The sequence below is a fragment of the Thermobia domestica genome, chromosome 4, assembly GCF_964235325.1.
Source record: "Thermobia domestica chromosome 4, izTheDome1.hap1.1, whole genome shotgun sequence".
Lineage (NCBI taxonomy): Eukaryota > Metazoa > Arthropoda > Insecta > Zygentoma > Lepismatidae > Thermobia > Thermobia domestica.
This window is the reverse complement of record NC_137457.1, coordinates 244,161,833-244,182,088: the sequence shown is the minus strand read 5'-3', so window position 1 is coordinate 244,182,088 and position 20,256 is coordinate 244,161,833. Positions and strand designations below refer to the sequence as shown.

Sequence of the window (20,256 nt, the reverse complement as noted above, 5' to 3'; positions counted from 1 at the left end):
TCAAATATACGTTCACAAATGTAAAGTACTGACATTTACAAAACGAAAGGTATCAACATGTTTTCCATATTCAATGAACAACCTAATGCTACTAACTGTGGAAGCAGTTAGAGACTTCAATATCTTATATGATTCCAAACTAACATTCGATGGTCTTATTCACAACATCATTAATGAAACTCATAGATCTCTTTGATAGATACTTAGAGCTGGGCAACAATTCAGAAAAACTAAGACACTTCAAAGACTATGAAGTCTATGTTCGTTCAAAATTGGAGTATGCAAGTTCTATTTGGAATCCGCTCTTCAGAAATATTGCAAAACTAGGAAACAATTCAATCAATTTTTTTTAAGGCATCTAACGTTCAAAGAAACACACGTATATTCATAAACAGATAGCAGGTACTCTCTAAATACTATTTTGGTATTAGTAGTTTACAACGAAGAACAATATTTAGTATGATGTTTTTATGTAAAATATTTAATTGTAACGTTAATTCTAATTAACTTATTTCTTCCTTCCTTATTCATCTTTCGCATCGAAATACGCGACCAGATAGATTTGACATATTTTATTCCGGTTAAGCAAGGTATAATATACTCCACGAATTGCCAACGTTGATAATCAGTGCAACCTACAACAGCATAAATAAAAGTGTTAAAGATATTGATTTATGTTGTAAAATAGAAACCTATAAGAAGAATGTGGTAAAAGGAATTTATAATAATATATAGTACCCTTAAAATAGTCTAAACAATGTATGAACAGATATGTTTCATCTCAATAGTAAATAGATATATTTCATATTGGAACAAAAAGATCTAAAGGTTGAAAAGTACAGGAAGAATTATTTTTTGGTCTTCGGAATCAAAGAAAAACTTGGAAATCGTGGGAAAGCTATTGGAATACATTAGGCAATTTATAATTGAAACGACAAGTAATTGCCATTTAAACGGTTTAACCAACCAAAAGATTAACATGAAAATGCTGCACTTAATGAAACCAAACATATGAGATAAAATATCCAAATTTGCTACCTCTTCACTATATAGTTTTAGTTCGAAAAGCACAACTTGCATGGAATCTATGACACATATTACATTTGTTTTAGAAAAAGGTAAAAGTAAGTAGAGTTTTAAAATTGTTAAACGCAAAATGCAAAGTACTTAATGAGTACTTTCCAAGTCTAATTTCTTTCTTTTTTGATAAATCAAATTTATTACGTAAGAGCGTATGCCGGAAACCATTTCCCGGGAACCATTGCCAGAAACCATTTTCAGGGAAATTAATATACATATATGTTATCGAAATTTAAGAAATGGCAAATTCGGAAGTTACATGGCAATTTTCATATGTACTTTGTCAGCGATTTTAATTAGGACTTATCAGATGAGATCTGTATATATATCCAAACTTATTATTTGAGCCTCGTAAAAGAAAGCTTATTATATATTATTTATGAAAACACATTAATTGTGTTTACAATATTTATATATCTTATCATTGTACTGACCTTTATTTCACCGAACATTTCTTACATTTCTCTCCAAGTTACACTTAATAATGTCAATATTCATATAATTTGAAAATTTTATATCTTCATTGAAAATTTCCATGCAGTTATAATTATAAATATTGTGCTTAAGCATGTAAATAACACTGGAATTTATTGATATTAACGTACATGAACTCTACGATCAGAGGGAAATGAAATAGATATATATGATATTGAAACAAATGAATCTAAATGAAAAAGAAAACAGATAGGATGATTTCTCGGTCTTCAGAATCATAGAGATTTGGGAATCGTAATAAACTGCTGAAATAAATTAAGTAGTGTATAATTAAAACGACAAGATATTGGCGTTAAAACCGAAAAATAAACAAAAATAAAATCAAACACATAAACTAATGAAAAATTAATAAAAGCAAACATGTGACACTAAACATCCAACTTTGATAGCTACTCAACATATAAATTGAGGTGGATGAACACAGTTTATTTCTCCTATGAAACATTTTATATTTGTTTTGAGGAAATCGTAAAAATAGGTGAAGTTAATTAATTATGAAATGGAAATTGCGAGGTCTGTAATAAGTACTTTCCAAGTCTTAGAGAGTTTTAATTAACTTCGTTCTCTATGAATAAAATTTTTTTCTTGCCTAAAAATATAACGCATGTCCTGAATGGCATTTACCTCATTTTAGTGGCTACGTTAGGTTTGTAGTTTGTCCAGGCATCCTTTATATTCATAGGGCCGCGGATGTTATCGGATGTATTCCAATACTTATTAACCATATTGTTTCTGCGCAGAAAGGAAATTATTATTATTGTAACAAATACGGAAATTTTTTAAATAGTAATTTTGGTCTCGTATTGCTTCCAAACGAACAAGGAATATTATTACTACATGTGTGGTTATTGGTAGCGACAGAATTGTTATAATTAGTGTAATTGATCACAAATTTAAGGCTCTTTCTGTACCTATAATTAACCGTCGTTTGTGGACTGACATTCGCACGAATAAAGAACTTGATTCCTTATACATATTATTTGTTTTGACATCCTAGTATCGTCATGTAGCAACAAATTGTTTGAAAATCTTAAACGATCAATCATACATGTTTAAAATCTAGACATTAAAAGGAAAGCAGGATGTCATATCACCATAAAATTATCTTTAATGTTATATGGAAACGGATCAATTTTGAGTATTTATAGTTCTAATTTAGCGTTGGATTGTGCCTGATTCTTTAGATTTTGTTTTAAATCCTCCCTCAAATAATTAACAAAGTTTTGTAACATACTTTCTGTTTGTATCCGCTATATGTAGTTGGTAGCATCCGCTACATTTGAGTCGGTTTCTGTTGGCCTCAGAAAGATATACATTTTAAAATATAATTTATTTTCATTTCTCAATAATCCCTAAACTGTTCTTGAAGTAATTAACGTAATATTCAAATGCTATATAAGTTATGTACATTCTGATGTATTAACGCTAAACTGTTGTAGTTTCCCTGAAAATTACATAATAATCAAGGAACACTAATATTTTATATAGGCCTATTAATTTTCTAAATATGAATGGAAACATTCATAAAACTTATCTGGTTACGTACGTCTGATATACACCCACTTTTTCATTTATTCTTTACTAGCAGCGTTCACCCCGCTTCGCTGGGGTCACCCCGGAACGCAATAAACCTTGTTAATTAGATAATTTTTACTTTTTCGCTTTCAATTGATATGATAAAAACCATGTTAACATTATATCGCCTGTCATTTATGTTAACCCGCCGAGTGACACGGTCATGCGGGTTGCATATAAATACGTTTATTTTTATACCTATGATGAACTAACAAAGGATTTGTACGTTATGGACACTTGAATGGTCAATTATCTCAAGACACTGGTAATTAAAAATTAAAGTGATATGATAAAAACCATCTAGGGTCCAAATCCTAATAACCCCCCAAAAATAAAAGAAATTGGTTCAGCCGTATTAGCGTGATGAGCTAACAAAGGATTTGTGCGTTCTCTTTTATATAATAGATTTGCAGAATTATTATGATTTGGGACAACACAGTTGGTCTCTTTTAAATGAACTCATAATTTAAGAATACATAACGTTCGAAGTAATAAGTAAATATTCCAATTTTATTCTGATCCTAGACTTATCCAAATCAGTTCAGATTGTCACTACTAGTTTCCGTATAAACTTGATTTCCTATATTGGCCAACATATTGAGTTGTCCCGTCGCCATGAGACTAGCTTACAAGTATTTGAAGCAGAAGACTCACTCCTGATGAAACAGTTTGTGGTTCAGGTCCCTGAATTTGTAGGAATAGCTCTCATAACTTATTGCACACAAAAATGTTAAATGTTCATTATCCATCCAACAACCTACTTATCCGCGTTCTGCACAAATTAATCTTCTCATTTGCTTTTACATAATATATTCTCCTCTCCATAAATATGACAATGCAATCTAAATGATTATTTCAATTTACAAGGAATGTTATGTGTACTGGGAATCCATATTTCAAAAAGCTTTATCGATTACATCCTTGATTGCTCATCGCCGTTACGTGACTTTTATTTAAGAGTGCTTAAATGTTAAATGTCAGCATAATTAATTAATAGTACCTGTTTAAATCTGAAATTATTACTTGCAAAAAATACCTCTAAATGTTTTGATCTAATAGCAGGCATGAGGAAACACTTAAGATAATAACGAAAGTATCTGCAATCATTACTTATAAACTTTATGTACCAAATTCAGTAACTTCTTTTTTCTTTACGTCTACAAAAAACTCCAAAGAGTAAAATAAGCATAAGTACTGCAATGAGTGTTCGATCGAATCCGTGTTACCCTGCTAATATGGCGTAATACAACATAATTTAGGTCTAAAACTTTACTCGCTGAAAAATATTTCCAAGAGTAAAAAGTTTCATAAATACTGTAATGTGTATTCAATAAAATCTCGAAATTTCCAGCTAATATAACATAATACCACATAATATACAAGGTATCCTTTAGATTTTTAATCGCTAAGTGTATGTAATTGTTCAAGCCACAGTCTTGAAACCCTAAATACAAAATTTTAATATTTGTATGAGAAAACACGTTTACTGAATTTAGTAACGTAATTTCACTTATCGTTGTCAGCTTGTCAAAACCATTATCTTTTAGTATTATTGATCATATCTAGACTATATGCATAAGTATATGATCCGGAGATTGTGAAAATAAATAGTCAGAATACATCTTCATCACGATCAATGGTAGTATCAGATTACTCTCAAGTTACTTGCTGCAAGCTGAGTTTCATTCGTGGTAGTGAAACACTCTTTTCCTCACTACTTTGTGTAAAATAGTTAAGACAGAGTGAACTTTTTGCAATAATCTGTTGCGAAAATAGTTGTAAATTTCAGTGTGGTATCATATTTGTCTTATTCTATAAAGGTTTCGAAAATTTAAAATGTTTGATGCTAAAAGACGTACAAAAATTCAGTTAAAACAAGTATAAATTATGAATTATATATTATCGAAATATTTATGTTATATGCAAAATTCAATACTTTGATACAAAGTTTCAGGCATTAGATATATTTAATCTTAGATTTTAAAAAATATCAACCAAGCCTTGTTCGAAACATATGTAAGGGAAAAAACAGGAACTAACAAAATGTATTTTTAACCGGAAATAATGCTAATGTTAAATAAAGTTTACCTCTTCAGGTCATAGAAAATACGATGAAGGAAGGATGATACTTCAAGCATTTGGACATAAAACTAATAGTAAGTATATCCAAAGTCTCTAAACTGATAATTAATATTAGTTTCAATTCATAATGAAAGTTAAAATTAATATTACAACAAGCATTTATAACTTGATAATTTAGAATGTGCTACAAATATTCATAGAATGTTACAGTTTGAATATACCTTGCAAGTTTCTAAATGTAAATAAAGTATTCAAAAAACTATGTTTTTACGTATTCTAATAAGATATTATTTTATATTTTACTCATTCGATATTGAGCTCATCCTGTACTTAATAAAAACACTATGATTTGATGTAAATTGATTCTTTTCTTCTTCACGGTTTAATGCTTCACGATGTAAAACATAATTCACATAGTTTCGTCATTATATATTATGACATCAAAACTTAGGAAATGAAAAGCCGCGTGGGTACATGCAAATTTCTTTTTTGTACCTGAAAAGTGATTTTAATTGCAACTAATGAAATATAATAATATGCATATATACCAAAATTTACTAGTTGAGCTTCATTAGCCAAAATTTATTAAATATTATTTATAACATTACATTAAAGGTCTTTACATTATTAAAAATCAATAATACTAATTAGTTCACTTATATTTTATCATTTTGTTGTCGACAATTTCAATGAATATTTTTTATATCTTACTCCTATTAAGATTTAATAATCATGGCATGAGAACCATACGAACGTAACTCCAAAAATGCTATTTTGTTTTCATCACGTTTGGACATAATTTTCAAGGCATCACTTTGTGTAATTGGATCTTAACGTCATAGGTTCTCGTTCCCGATCATCGGTTATAATATACCTCAATTACCATCTTAACTATTTTATACCAACGTTATATGAAGCACGTCTCATCATCAATTTCAGAGTGTCAGCATGGTTTTCTAAAACGTAGATTCTCACTAACAAATCTTAGCAAAATGACCAACTATATTACACATTCACTGCATCAGGACGATCAGGTTGACGTAATTTACACACATTTTTCAAAAGCTTTTGATATCGTAAATCATAGTAAATATTGCAAAAGCGCAATCAGTTTCATTTTCCGTTATGTCTTATTAAACTATTCCCATCTTATTTACAAAATCATAAACAATTTGTAGGATATAAAGGGTGACGATTATTCAGTACTGTCTGGTGTCCCTCAGGTTTCCAACCTGGGACACTTGCTTTTCTTACTATTTTGAATGACCTTCCTAGTTGCACACAAAACCAAATAAACTATTATTTGCAGATGATCTAAAAATTTCTATTTAATAGATACTGTTTACGAGAGTAAAAAAATCCAACGCATTGTCATCTCTGTCGTTAAGCAGTGTGAAGGAAATTTTCTTCAAATATACGTTAACAAATGTAAAGTAATGATATTTACAAAACGAAAGGTACCAACATATTTTCCATATTCAATGAACAACCTAATACTACTAACTCTGGAAACAGTTAGGGACTTAGATATCATATGATTCCAAATTAACATTCGATGGTCTTATTGACAACATCATTAATGAAGCTCATAGATATTTTGATACATACTTAGAGCTGGGCAAGAATAGAGAAACTAAAACAGTCCAAAGACTTTATGAAGTCTATGTTCGTTCAAAATTGGAGTATGCAAGTTCTATTTGGAATCCGCTCTTCAAAAATATCCTAAAGCTAGGAAACAATTCAATCAGTATTTTTAAGGCATCTAAACGTTCAAAGCAACACCCGTATATTCAAAGACAGATAGCAGTTACTCTCTAAATACTAATTTTGGTATTAGTAGTTTACAACAAAGAACACTAGTTAGTACGATGTTCGTTTATAAAATATTTAGTGGTAAGGTTGACTGTAATGAACTTATTTCTTCCTTCCATATTCATCTGTCACATCGAAACACGCGACCAGATAAATTTGACATATTTTATTTCGGTTAACCAAGGAATAATATACTCCAGAAATTGCCAACATGGATAATCAGTGCAACTTGTAACATCATAAATATAAAAGTTAAAGATATTGATTTATGTTGTGAAATAGAAACGAAAAGGAAAAATGTGGTAAAAGAAATTTATAATAACATATAATACTACAAAAATAGTCTAAACAATGTATGAACAGATATGTCTCATCTCAACAATGAATAGATATATTTCATATTGGAACAAAAATCTAAAGATTGAAAAGTACAAGAAGAATTATTTTTGGGCCTTCGGAATCAAAGAAAAACTTGGAAATCGTGAAAAAGCTATTGCAATACATTAAGCAATTTATAATTGAAACGACAAGTAATTGCCATTTAAACCAACCAAAAGATTAACATGAAAATGTTACACTTAATGAAACCAAACACTTGACAGAAAATGTCCAAATTTGCTATCTCTGCATCATATAGTTTTAGTTCGATAAACACAACTTCCGTCACATCTATGAAACATTATATATTTGCTTTAGAAAAACGTTAAAGTAAGTAGGGTTTTTAAACTGTTAAAGGCAATATGCAAAATATTTAATGAGTACTTTAATGGTCTAATTTCTTTCGTTTTCGATATATCAAATTTTTACGTAACTAACGTTAGAGCGTATGTACTGGATACCATTTTCAGGGAAATTAATAAATATATATGTTATCGAAATTTAGGAAATGACAAATAGTGAAGTTACATGGCAATTTTTATATGTATTTTGTCAGCGATTTTAATTAGGATTTATCAGATTTGAAGACCTGTATATATATATCCAAACTTATTATTTGAGCCTCGTAAAAGAAAGCTTATTATATATTATTTATGAAAACACATTAATTGTCTTTACAATATTTGTATATCTTATCATTGTACTGACCTTTATTTCACCGAACATTTCTTATATTTTTCTCCAAGTTACACTTAATAATGTCAATTTTCACATAAGTTGAAAATTTTATATCTTCATTGAAAATTTCCATGCACTTATTAATTATAAATATTGTGCTTAAGCATATAAATAACACTGGAATTTATTGATATCAACATACATCAAGACTGTGTTCAGAGGGAAATCAAGTAGATATGTATGATAATGAAACAAGGGATCTAAATTAAAAAAAAGAAAGCAGGAAGAATGATTTCACGGTCTTCAGAGTCATACAGATTTCGAAATCGTAATAAAACTGTTTAAATAAATTAAGTAGTATATAATTAAAGCGACAAGAAATTGGCTTTAAAACGATAATTAAACAAAAATAAAATCAAACAGATAAATTAATAGAAACTTAATGAAAGCAAACATATGAAACTAAACATCCAAATTTGCTAACTATTCAACCCATAAATTGAGGTGAATAAGCACAAAGCTCATCACTCCTATGAAACATATAACATTGGTTTTGAGGAAAACGTAAAATAAAGTTATTTAATTATGAAATGAAAATTGCAATCTATAATGAGTACTTTCCAAGTCTTACCGAACTTTAATTAGCTTCCTTCTCGATGAATAAATTTATTCCGTATCTAAAAATATAACTCATGAACGGGATGGTATTTTCGCTAATATTAATGGTTACGTTAGGTTTGTAGTTTGTTCAGGCTTCCTGTGTATTCATAGCGCTGGATCGAATATATTTCGATACTTATGCACGATATTGTTTCTACGAAGAAACGAAATTATTAATATTGCAGGAAATACGAAAATTATTTGAATTGTAATTTTGGTCTCTTATTCCTTCCAAACGAAGAAACACTATTTTTGCCACATGTTCGGTTATTGGTAGCAACAAAATTGTTATACTTAGTGGAATAGGTCCTAAATTTAAGGCGATTGCTGTACCTAAAATTATCTGTCTATTGTGGACTGACATTTCGCACGAGTAGGAACTTGATTCGTTATACATACTCTTGGTTTCTACTTCCTACTATTGTCATGTAGCCACAAATTGTTTCAAAACCCTGAACGATCAATCATGCATGCCTAAAATCTACACATTAAAAAGAAAGTAGGATGTAATATAATCATAAAATTATCCTTAATTGTATTAGGAAATGGATCCATTTTGTGTATTTATTTTTATAATTTAGTATTGAGTTGTGCCTGGTCCTTTTCATTTCGTTTTAATTTCTCACTCAAATCATTCAGAAAATTCTGTAACATACTTTGTGTTAGTATCCGCTACCTATACTTGTTAGTGTCTGCTTCCTGTGAGCCGGTTTGTGTTGACCTCAGAAGCTTTTTTCCTTTAAAAATATACTTTATTTTCCTTAATACTAAACTGTTCCTAAAGTAATTAACATAATATTTCAATGCTATATATGTTATGTACATTCTGATGGCATCTTAACACTAAACTGTTGTAGTTTCTCTGAAAACTACATAATATTCAAGGAACACTAATATTTTAATTTTATTTCGTGTCACAGATGTGAGTACCATTTTTTTAAAAATTATATATATATATATATATATATATATATATATATATATATATATATATATATATATATATGTATGTATGTATGTATGTATGTATGTATGTATGTATGTATATGTATATGTATATATAAATAAATTTATTAAGCATGAATTTAAACATTCATAAAACTTATCTTGTTACATACATATGATATACGCTTACTTTTTCATTTATTCTTTACTTGCAGAATTATTATGAATCAGGACAAGACTGTTTGTCTCTTTCAAATGAACTAATAATTTAGTAATACATAACGTTCGACGTAATAAGTAAATATTCCAATTTTAATCTGATCCTATATATATATCTATATCAGTTCAGATTGTCACTACTAATTTCCGTATAAACTTGATTTTCTATATTGGCCAACATATTGAGTTGTCCCGTTGCCAGGAGACTAGCTTACAAGTATTTGAAGCAGAAGACTCAGATTTCACTCCTGATGGGAAAGTTTGTGGTTCAGGTCCCTTAATTTGTAGGATTAGGTCTCATATAGCTTATTGCACACAGAAATGCTAAATGTTCATTATCCATCCAACAACCTATTTATTCACGTGCTGTAAAAATTATTCTTCTCATTTCCTTTTACCTAATATATTTTAACTAACTGACTAACTCAATGGCCTATGGAAACCGGAGGTTCAATGCCCCGTTAACAAAAGCTCTCCACTGACTTTTCTCCTTACCTAACTGCATCCAGTTTTTTACTTTGTATTCCAATATCTGCGAGATCCATCTTAATATTGACCTCCCATCTGCGCCTAGGTCTTCCAAATGGTCGTTTTCCGATTAGGCTTCGAGTCAAAACCTTGAAAGCGTTTCCACTTTCTTCCATTCTAGCTACATGACCCGCCCATCTAAGCCTCCTAGACTTGGCGACCCTAACAATGTTGGGTAAACCATATAAATTATGTATTTCCTCGTTATGAAGTCTCCGCCATTCCCTATTCCCGTTCCTCTTAGGTCCGAATATTCGTCTCAGGATCTTGTTCTCAAATACTTTCAGTCTATGTTCTTCCCTCAGAGTAAGTGACCATGTTTCGCAGCCATACAAAACAACAGCCATGATTATCGTTATGTATATTTTAAGCTTCAAATTCCTCGACAGAATTCGCGACGACAAGAGATTTTGAACCGAATATTAACACGAATTCCCTGTTTTTAGTCGACATTTAATTTCTCCGTGAATATGATTTTCCTCTGTTAATATTGATACTAGATATTAGAAACTATCCACTTTATCAAAAGTATTATTTAATATTTTAACACATCCATAATTTCCTGTATTCCTGTCGCGACGTACTTCCATGTATTTAATTTTCTCTGCATTTACTTTTAAACCCATGTCCCTCCAAGCATTTAATAAGATCTCTGCATTTCTTTCTATTGTCTTCCTATCACCCCCTATTAAATTTACATCATCAGCATATGCCATAACCTGGTGAATACCGTTCAACTCTAGGCCCTGGCGGCTATCTTTGATTTTCCTTATAGCGTATTCCAGAACGAAGTTAAATAATAATGGCGACGACACATCTCCTTGTTTCAGGCCATTTTCGACGTGAAAGCTCGTGGACAAAAAATTTTCCAACCCTGACATTACTTTGAGATTCATTTAAACATATCTTAATTAACCTAATTAGCGTTAAGGTATTCCAAGTTCTGTAAGAACTTTGTATAAAGTTCCTCTCCTAACCCAGTCTTACGCCTTTCTAAAATCAATAAATAGTTGATGTACCGGGGTATTATATTCCCACTTTTTTCGAGTATTTGGCGAGTGGTAAATATTTGGTCGATAGTTGATCGATTTCGCCTAATTCCGCACTGATAATCTCCAATAATTTCATCTGCGTATGGAGTCAGTCTTGCTAATAAAATACATGAAAGGATTTTATAGGATGTTGACAGAAGAGAAATGCCTCGATAATTATTACAGTCACTTTTGTCGCCTTTCTTGTGAATTGGAACAATGATTGATTCTTTCCACTCTTGTTGCAATTCTTCCTTGTTCCAGATAAGGAAAATGAGTTTGTGTATCTTGTTCCACAATGTTTCACCTCCAGCTAAAATTAACTCAGCCGGAATTCCATCCACACCCAGAGATTTGTGTTTCTTTAATTTCTTTATAGCGGTTTCTACTTCTATTCGGTTGGGTTCTGGAATATACGGTTCTGCGGTGTGTATCTCTTTTTCTCTACGTACACTAGTTTTTGGTTGCGTGTTAAGCAAATCATCAAAGAAATCTTTCCATCTATTTAAGATGCTATCCCTGTCAGTGAGAACTGTACCTTCTTTAATATATAAGCACGAGGTTGATAGTCTTTCTTAAATTCGTTGATTCCCTTATACATGTCCCGTATGTTTTTATTTTTACTATTATCTTCAAGTTCCTTAATTTTAGCTTTCGGAAAATCGCGTTTCTTTGTTCTAAAAGTTATGAAAGTTTCCCGCCTGATATCTGTTAAATTTTGTGTAATCATTTCATTCGGATTTTGTAGCCAGGGTTATTTTGCCTGTTTACTCTTCTCTGCTAGTTTTATACATTCCTGGTTGAACCATGGTTTGTTCCTACGTATTTCCGCGTGTCCCAATTTTTCTTTTGCTGAAATTTTAATGTTATCTCTTATTTCAATCCAGGTATCCTCAACACTAGTGCACTCCGAATCTTCCAAAGCCGAGAATCTATTCAAAAACTTCAATCTGATATTTCTCTCTTACCTGGCTCTCTCCTAATTTCTTTAAATTGAATCTCTCCTCTCTCGGACAACGAATATTACCTTTATTCAACGATTACTTCTCTCATATTATCGCTGCTGCCAGGTAGTGGTCATTGTCACAATCAGCCCCTCTAAACGACCGGACATCAATTATGTTAGATTGTCTTCTTCTATCTACTAAAACGTGATTAATTTCATTATGTGTTTTCCCGTCTGGTGATGCCCAGGTGTATTTATGAACATCGCGATGTGGGAATTTTCTACTCTTCATGATTAGGTTTTTGGATGTTGCAAAGTTCATGAGCCTAACACCGATTGTCATTACTTTCCTTATGCAGACTTTCGTTTCCTATAACCGGTTAGAAAATATCCTCTCGTCCTACATTCGCATTGAAATCCCCTAATAGAATTTTCATATGGTAACGCAGGAGTTGTTCAAATATCCGTTCCACTTTTTCTTAAAAACTGTCTTTTATATCGTTATCCATATCTTCGGTTGGTGCATGCACATTTAAAACAATAATATCACACCACCGTCCCTTAAGAGTAATAAACGAAAGTCTGTCAGTAACAAATTCAACCCGTTGAATTTGCTGGTAATATACGTTTATGAACGAAAAACCATATTCCTAACTGGAGATTTTTATTACCTTCCCCGAAAAGAACGCAAAATTTCCGGAATTCACAGATCCACTTCCTTCTTACCTAACTTCCTGAACTCGTACTACGTCCATCCTGTATTTATCTAACTCTCTCGTTACGAATTTTAACGCGCCTGCCCTATAAAGACTTCTAATATTCCATATTCCAAATCTCATGCCCATTTTCTTTTGCTAAGGTCGTGTCAAGTTGTCAGTCCTTGTCCGAGGCTTTTTTGAATATCCCTGAGCAAGTGCTTTTTCTTACAGGATGAGGTTGTTAGTCCTACCCAAACCCCCAAGCTGGAGAACCACTCGTAGTCGGCAGTCCGCGACTGCTTATTCAGTATATTCGCAGCCAGTGATGAAAATTTTCCGGAAAATTGTGAAACGGAAAATTTTCCGATTTATAAAAACACTCCACTTATTCCTTCATCGTTGCATGGCGGTGATGTGAGGTGGAAAATTTTCTTCTATATTTTCCCGGAAAATTTTCCGTTCTTAACAAATAACAGTGATCAAGTAACACTTCCTCAGTATTCATAAAATTGATTAAATTTATATATAGAAATCTTAAAAATTGAAAGATCGTTTAAAGAATCAGAAAATGTTCATGGCTCAGACAATTTTCAGTACTATGTAGGAACAAGTGAAACAATTTTTCATGAATCGAAGAATTGTCTGTCCTGTACAGTGATGAAAATTTTCCGGAAAAGTTTGAAACGGAAATTTTTCCGATTCATAAAAACATACTCCACTTATTCCTACATCGTGGTTTCGCCTTGATGTGATGTGGAAATTTTTTTTCTATATTTTTCCGGAAAATTTTCCGTTCTTAACAAATATCAGTGATAAAGTAACACTTCCTCACTATTCATAAAATTGATTGAATTTATATATAGAAATCTTAAAAATTGAAAGATCGTTTAAAGAATCTGAAAATGTTCATGACTCAGACAATTTTCAGTACTATGTAGAGCAAGTGAAACATTTTTTCATGAATCGAAGAATTGTTTGTCCTGTACAGCGATGAAAACTTCTCGATTCATAAAAACATACTCCACGTATTCCTACATCGTTGTTTAGTCTTGATGTGAGGCGGAAAATTTTCTTCTATATTTTTACGGAAATTTTTCTGTTCTTAACAAATATCAGTGGTCAAGTAACAGTTTTTCAGTATTCATAAAATTGATTGAAATCATGTATAAAAATGTTAAAATGTGAAACATCGTTTAAAGAATGTGAAAATTTTCATGACTCAGACAATTTTCAGTACTATGTAGGAACAAGTGAAACAAAGTTTCAAAAATGGAAATAGTTTGTGTCTTGTATGGAAAAATTAAAGAACGTTTTATGAGTCGGAAAATTTTCATCATTTTGAATCAAAAAGTAAAACAACTTTTTCTGAATCGGAAAGTTTTATTGCTCTATAGAAACCAGTGATGTGCCGTAAACTATAATTTTACGTCTACGCGATTGTCTACTGTAATCTATACGTAATCTACATTACACCTTTTCCCGTGTAGACTATGTAGACAACAACTATCAAATGTAAGGAACAATTTCGTTGCTCGTTTGTTCATATTTCCTCATTCAGTCGTTTCGCTTCGGTGCAGCGAGCATTTTTGCCGATCCCAAACGTTTCAGCATTCTTGCCAATTTGATGTCGAGAACAAAACCCAAACAACCCCTGCGGGGCTTCTAACCCGTTCCTACTACTACTAGAACTACTACTACATTAGCTGTGGATCTATATAGTACAAGGGCAACGTACTACTACTATATTTGCTGTGGATCTATATAGTACAAGGGCAAACTTATTTTAATGAAAGAAGTTTAATGAAAATTTTAGAAAGATGATCGTTAAATCACTTTTTGAATATTATTTTTAATCTTATTTTAACGAAAGAAGTGTTATAAAAAATTTTAAAAGTAGTAAAAAAAACTATCCGTAGGCAGGATTTGAACCCACGCCAAAAACATTTTGTTCACTAGCATGTTGCGCTAACCCACTTAAAAAAACTTCCTGACTTATTTTCTACTGCAACCACTTTTCAGGATTACTAGATACGACAGGGAAACGAACACAGAAACATCGAGGACAGTTAAAATTCCACCCTCGCTACTACAGAGGGACTCGAACCCCCAATGGGCTTCACCTCGCGATCATCAGCCTAACGCCTCAGACCGCTCGGCTACACCCACCGGCTATACTCGCCTAGCAGAGCCAACACCATTTGCCACTTACTTTGTGCTATATGTAGATCATGTCTTGTGATATCGTATCTGTATCGATCAATCAGATCAGAGGATATCTGAAACGTTTGGGATCCGCAAATATGCGTGCAGCGAAAGATTAAGGAAACGAGTAACATATAAAAAGTAGAGGAAATTATCTAATCTCTATGTTTACTCTGCTCTGCACATACCACTTCCTTAGATTTTCCACTTCGAGCACTGCTTTTATAATGAAATTTACAAAACTAATTCTCACCTGTGAGCTTTCAGTCTTGAATATGCTGTATTTGCCAATTTTTTCTTGCATATTTTACAAAATGCATAATATTTTTCATTTTCCTTCATCAAGACGAAACTAAGTATTCGAAAGTTACTATTCGCTGGTCTAGGCATTTTATTTTGTACGCAATTTCGCAAGGTAACGAAAAAATAAAGCTCCTTTATTATCCACGATGCCATATTAAATTACGTGTTGTTGACATATTCTACATAGTCTACGTTGTTTACATTGTCTACGCATAGTTGACACGTAAACGTAAACTATCGTTTTTTACGCGTAGACGCACATCTCTGATAGAAACAAATATAAGAAATTTTCATGCATCGGAAAATTTTCATCACGATGCAGAAACAAGTGAAAACATTTTTCATAACCCGGACAGTTTTGGATACTATGTATAGTGATGTTAGGTGGAAAAAATTTCCACTATATTTAACTGCACATTGAGATATACAATTCCTGTAGAGGAAAATTAGACAGCAACAACTTATAATTTTCCAATTAGATTTCGGGAACCAGAAAATTTTCTAATATTTCAAGTTGGGAAGTAAAAATTTACATACTGTTCCTCTCTCTCTCTCTCTCTCTCCTTCTCTCTCTCTCTATGTATGTGTGTGTGTGTGTGTGTGTAAAGTGCAGGGAACATACATCGAGTTCGTAGTGAACAAATATCCCATTCCAATATTTAAAATGTAACAAGAAATTGAAAAGAAACCTTACTGAATTTATCAATTTCAGAAACAGAAAATTACACTTTTTCACATGTAGTCCTGCCTCTGTAATGAAATAACTACATAAAAGTACTTTATGAAGATTATTTTTGTAACAGAAAATAATCTTCAGAAAATTATTTTATTGTGTTTAACACTCGTAAGTCATAGTATCACTATTGGAATTTTGTATAATCAACATCTTAGAGCAGATATTTGTAGTGTAAAACTAGCATTATTATTTTAACAAAAGAGACACTGACCAAAGCTTAAAACTTTATTTTAAATTAAAGTTTTAAGCTTTGGTCAGTGTCTCTTTTGTTAAAACAATTAATCCAAAGCCATGAATAGTCTTACTAGCATTATTATGTATAAAAATGTATTAGAAATAATGACGATTCGATAGAACATATATACCGGGTGCGTCATTTATAATGTCAAACCTTGATGACGGAGAAACCAAAAGAGAGAGAGAAGCGAAACTTAGCACGAAGCAACTATACAAAGGAGCACATTGGTAGACGTATTATTTGACATCACCGGATGAACAATGTTGCCAACCCAATATAAAGTTATGATTTTTTAAATGGAACGACCTAAATTGTATTTCATAATTGAATTTAACACTAGAAAGGAAGACGAAAGATATGCCACTCGCAGATCAGTGTTGCAAACTTCTCGAGAAATAACGTTAAATATGTGTCACATTTAAACACTTTTTGTACACACAGGGAGTGAGGTACACACTAGTTTTGCACAATAATTTAAATATTGGTTAGAACGGTTTAAATTGACGCCAAGTTTAGATGGGTCCGTTAAACAGTGTTGACATAACAGAAAATACAAAAGTCGAGTTTGGATATGGTGCAATAACTCGAAAAAGGGCATAAGCACATTACGGTTTAAAATTTATAGGACAATTTGGTATGTCATAAGAAGCGTTCTCACGTTTATTTGAAGTCGATAAGTCAAATACTTACCGAAATACTCGGAATTTTGTAAAAGCTGAGAATTTTGCGCTGTAGAAGTTGGTAACGCTGTCTGAAATTCCCATTTTTTCCCTCAACGTTGAGAAATTCGTAAAGAAGTGGTTGAAACAAAATATAAACATTAATAAACACAAATACGAAGAAAAAAAACTTTTTTCAGTACTTGAAATGACTAATTAAGCGTAATTTACTGGATATGAAAAAAACGTAAGGAAGTAATAGCACTTCATATGATAAGATAAGACAAAGACGTAGAAGACATGTAGATACCTAGTAGCTACTTTCGCACGATGAAAATACCTCTTATAATTACTATTACTTCCTTACGTTTTTTTTTTCATATCCAGTAAATTACGCTTAATTAGTCATTTCAAGTACTGAAAAAAGTTCTTTTTCATCGTATGTGTGTTTATTAATGTTTATATTTTGTTTCAACCACTTCTTTACGAATTTCTCAACGTTGAGGGAAAAAATGGGAATTTCAGACAGCGTTACCAACTTCTACAGCGCAAAATTCTCAGCTTTTACAAAATTCCGAATATCTCGGTAAGTACTTGACTTACGGTATCGACTTCAAATAAACGTGAGAATGCTTCTTATGACATATCAACTTGTCCTATAAATTTTAAACTGTAATGTACTTATGGCCTTTTTCGAGCTATTGCACCATATCCGAACTCGACTTTTGTCTTTTCTGTTATGTCAACACTGTTTAACGGACCCATCTAAACTTGGTGTCAATTTAAACCGTTCTAACCAATATTTAAATTATTGTGCAAAACTAGTGTGTACCTCACTCCCTGTGTGTGCAAAAGGCGTTTAAATGTGACACATATTTAACGTTATTTCTCGAGAAGTTTGCAACACTGATTTGCGAGTGGCATATCTTTCGTCTTCCTTTTCAGTGTTGAATTCAATTATGAAATACAATTTAGGTCGTTTCATTTAAAAAATCATAACTTTATATTGGGTTGGCAACATTGTTCATCCGGTGATGTCAAATAATACGTCTACCAATGTGCCCCTTTGTATAGTTGCTTCGTGCAAAGTTACGCTTCTCTCTCTCTTTTGGTTTCTCCGTCATCAAGGTTTGACATTATAAATGACGCACTCGGTATATATCTATCTATCTATCTATCTATCTATCTATATATATATATATATATATATATATATATATATATATATATATATATATATATATATATATATATATATATATATATATATATATGTATATCGGGTGTTGCAAAATAAGTGTTACAACTCTTGGGAGGTAACTCCTGCCACTGAGACAAGAAGGAAAGTTCTCTCGAACTTTTGGCTATCGGACATAGTTTCGGATCTACAAGGTGCCGAAAGCGTGGGAAAATGATTTTCGGAAGCCAATAGTTCGGAAACTATCCAACGTAAAGAGGGCGGATAAAAATTTCACTGAAGAAGTCATACCTGCTGTACTGAATTTTGCATGTTTCACAATCCTACAATGCACGCGCAAGGGATTCCCCAAAGGAACGTAGGGTGTCCCGGATAGTCTGCCAAATGAGAATTTGTCTAAATGGATATGAATTGATAAGGTTTCTACCAGGTAACAATAATTAGGTTGTATTAAGTCGATATCTGGAACAAATACAAAATGGCGAACACCTTCATGCCCGCTGTGTATAGTTGCACAATCTCCAGGTACGGATGCTGACCAACAGTGACGTTCTGAGTATTAAGTTAGCGAATTTGTTCTCAAATGCTCTACAAAGACTTCTGGACGGTCGGTAGAGCACAACAGATGAAGCAGGGTGATTCACATGTGTGGAAACACTTAACAAAAAACGCCCAGAAATGCACTAATATTCAGTAAACGTGAATTCAAAGCGTCGGAAAAGTAAAGAATAGCATCAAGAACATGAAAGCCATTGGCAATTCACCAATAATATTTCATCAATCCGCTGCAATATGATGTTCACGGTTGCATACCAATAAGGATGCAACAACTGAGGCCAAGTTGAAATTGTGCAAGGGGACTCACTAAGAAACTGGGTAAACTCAAGGAATATCAGCAGTGGGATCGCATGATCGATATTGAAATCTGGCCAATGTGTGTGTTGAAATCAACATGTAGCTAATGGACAAATGTCAACATGTCTCACCATTGCTGGGATTCCACGTGCGAAAACTAGGAAAATAACGTTGTACATTCTGCTATTACATCTAGTGCACTTTTTGGTAGAACGTAACCAGAACACAATTGTATCAAAGTCTCTCTTTGGTTGGGACATTGTCCCACATTCGACATATATGAAAAGAAATCTCTTAATCCATGGTTCAAATTCTGATAGAGCGTGAAAATAACAAACTAGAATCATGTCCCACGTCTTCTGGGGCATATGACGTACTAGAAATATAGGAAAATACCTACAGAAGTTCGTATCTTACACACAGTGCACATGCCAAGACGAAAACGAAAATGAACCGATTTGGCACATGTAACACTACTGCTGGAACACCACACATACGGAAAATAAAACGAAATGAGAAATAGGAAGAAACTTCTTAAAGCTCTAATTGTTTGCAACTGTGCAGTAGGAGTAACAAAATGAAGCACACAAGCATGTCGGGAGGCTGTACAAGAGCGCTTGCCAAACAAAGTGGGTACTCTCAAAGAAATGAATACAAAGAAAGTGAGGCTCCCTCGAAGCCTCAGGGTTATAGCACTCACTTTCGCTCGCGTGGTCGCAGTTTCCAATCCCACTGGGAGCCTACGGCCTCAGATTCAAGACCCGAGTAGTTATTTTCCTATTTTTCGCACGTGCGACGATGTCCCAGTAATAGTGGGACATGTTGACATTAGTCCATTAGCTACATGTCGATTTCAAAACACACATTGGCCACATTTCCATATCGATCATGCGATCCCACTAGTGGCATTCATTTAGTTTACCCAGTTTCTCAGTGAG

General features: G+C 32.5%; 1 protein-coding gene across 1 annotated transcript in view; it reads left to right on the top strand.

Moving 5' to 3' along the window:
- Positions 1 to 20,256, top strand: part of LOC145683476 (uncharacterized) — an 82,542-nt gene that overhangs the window by 43,328 nt on the left and 18,958 nt on the right. The window contains exon 5 of the mRNA XM_081754806.1: positions 5,247 to 5,306. Coding sequence (XP_081610932.1) covers positions 5,247 to 5,306 — 60 coding nt within the window. The remainder of the gene's footprint in view (positions 1 to 5,246; positions 5,307 to 20,256) is intronic.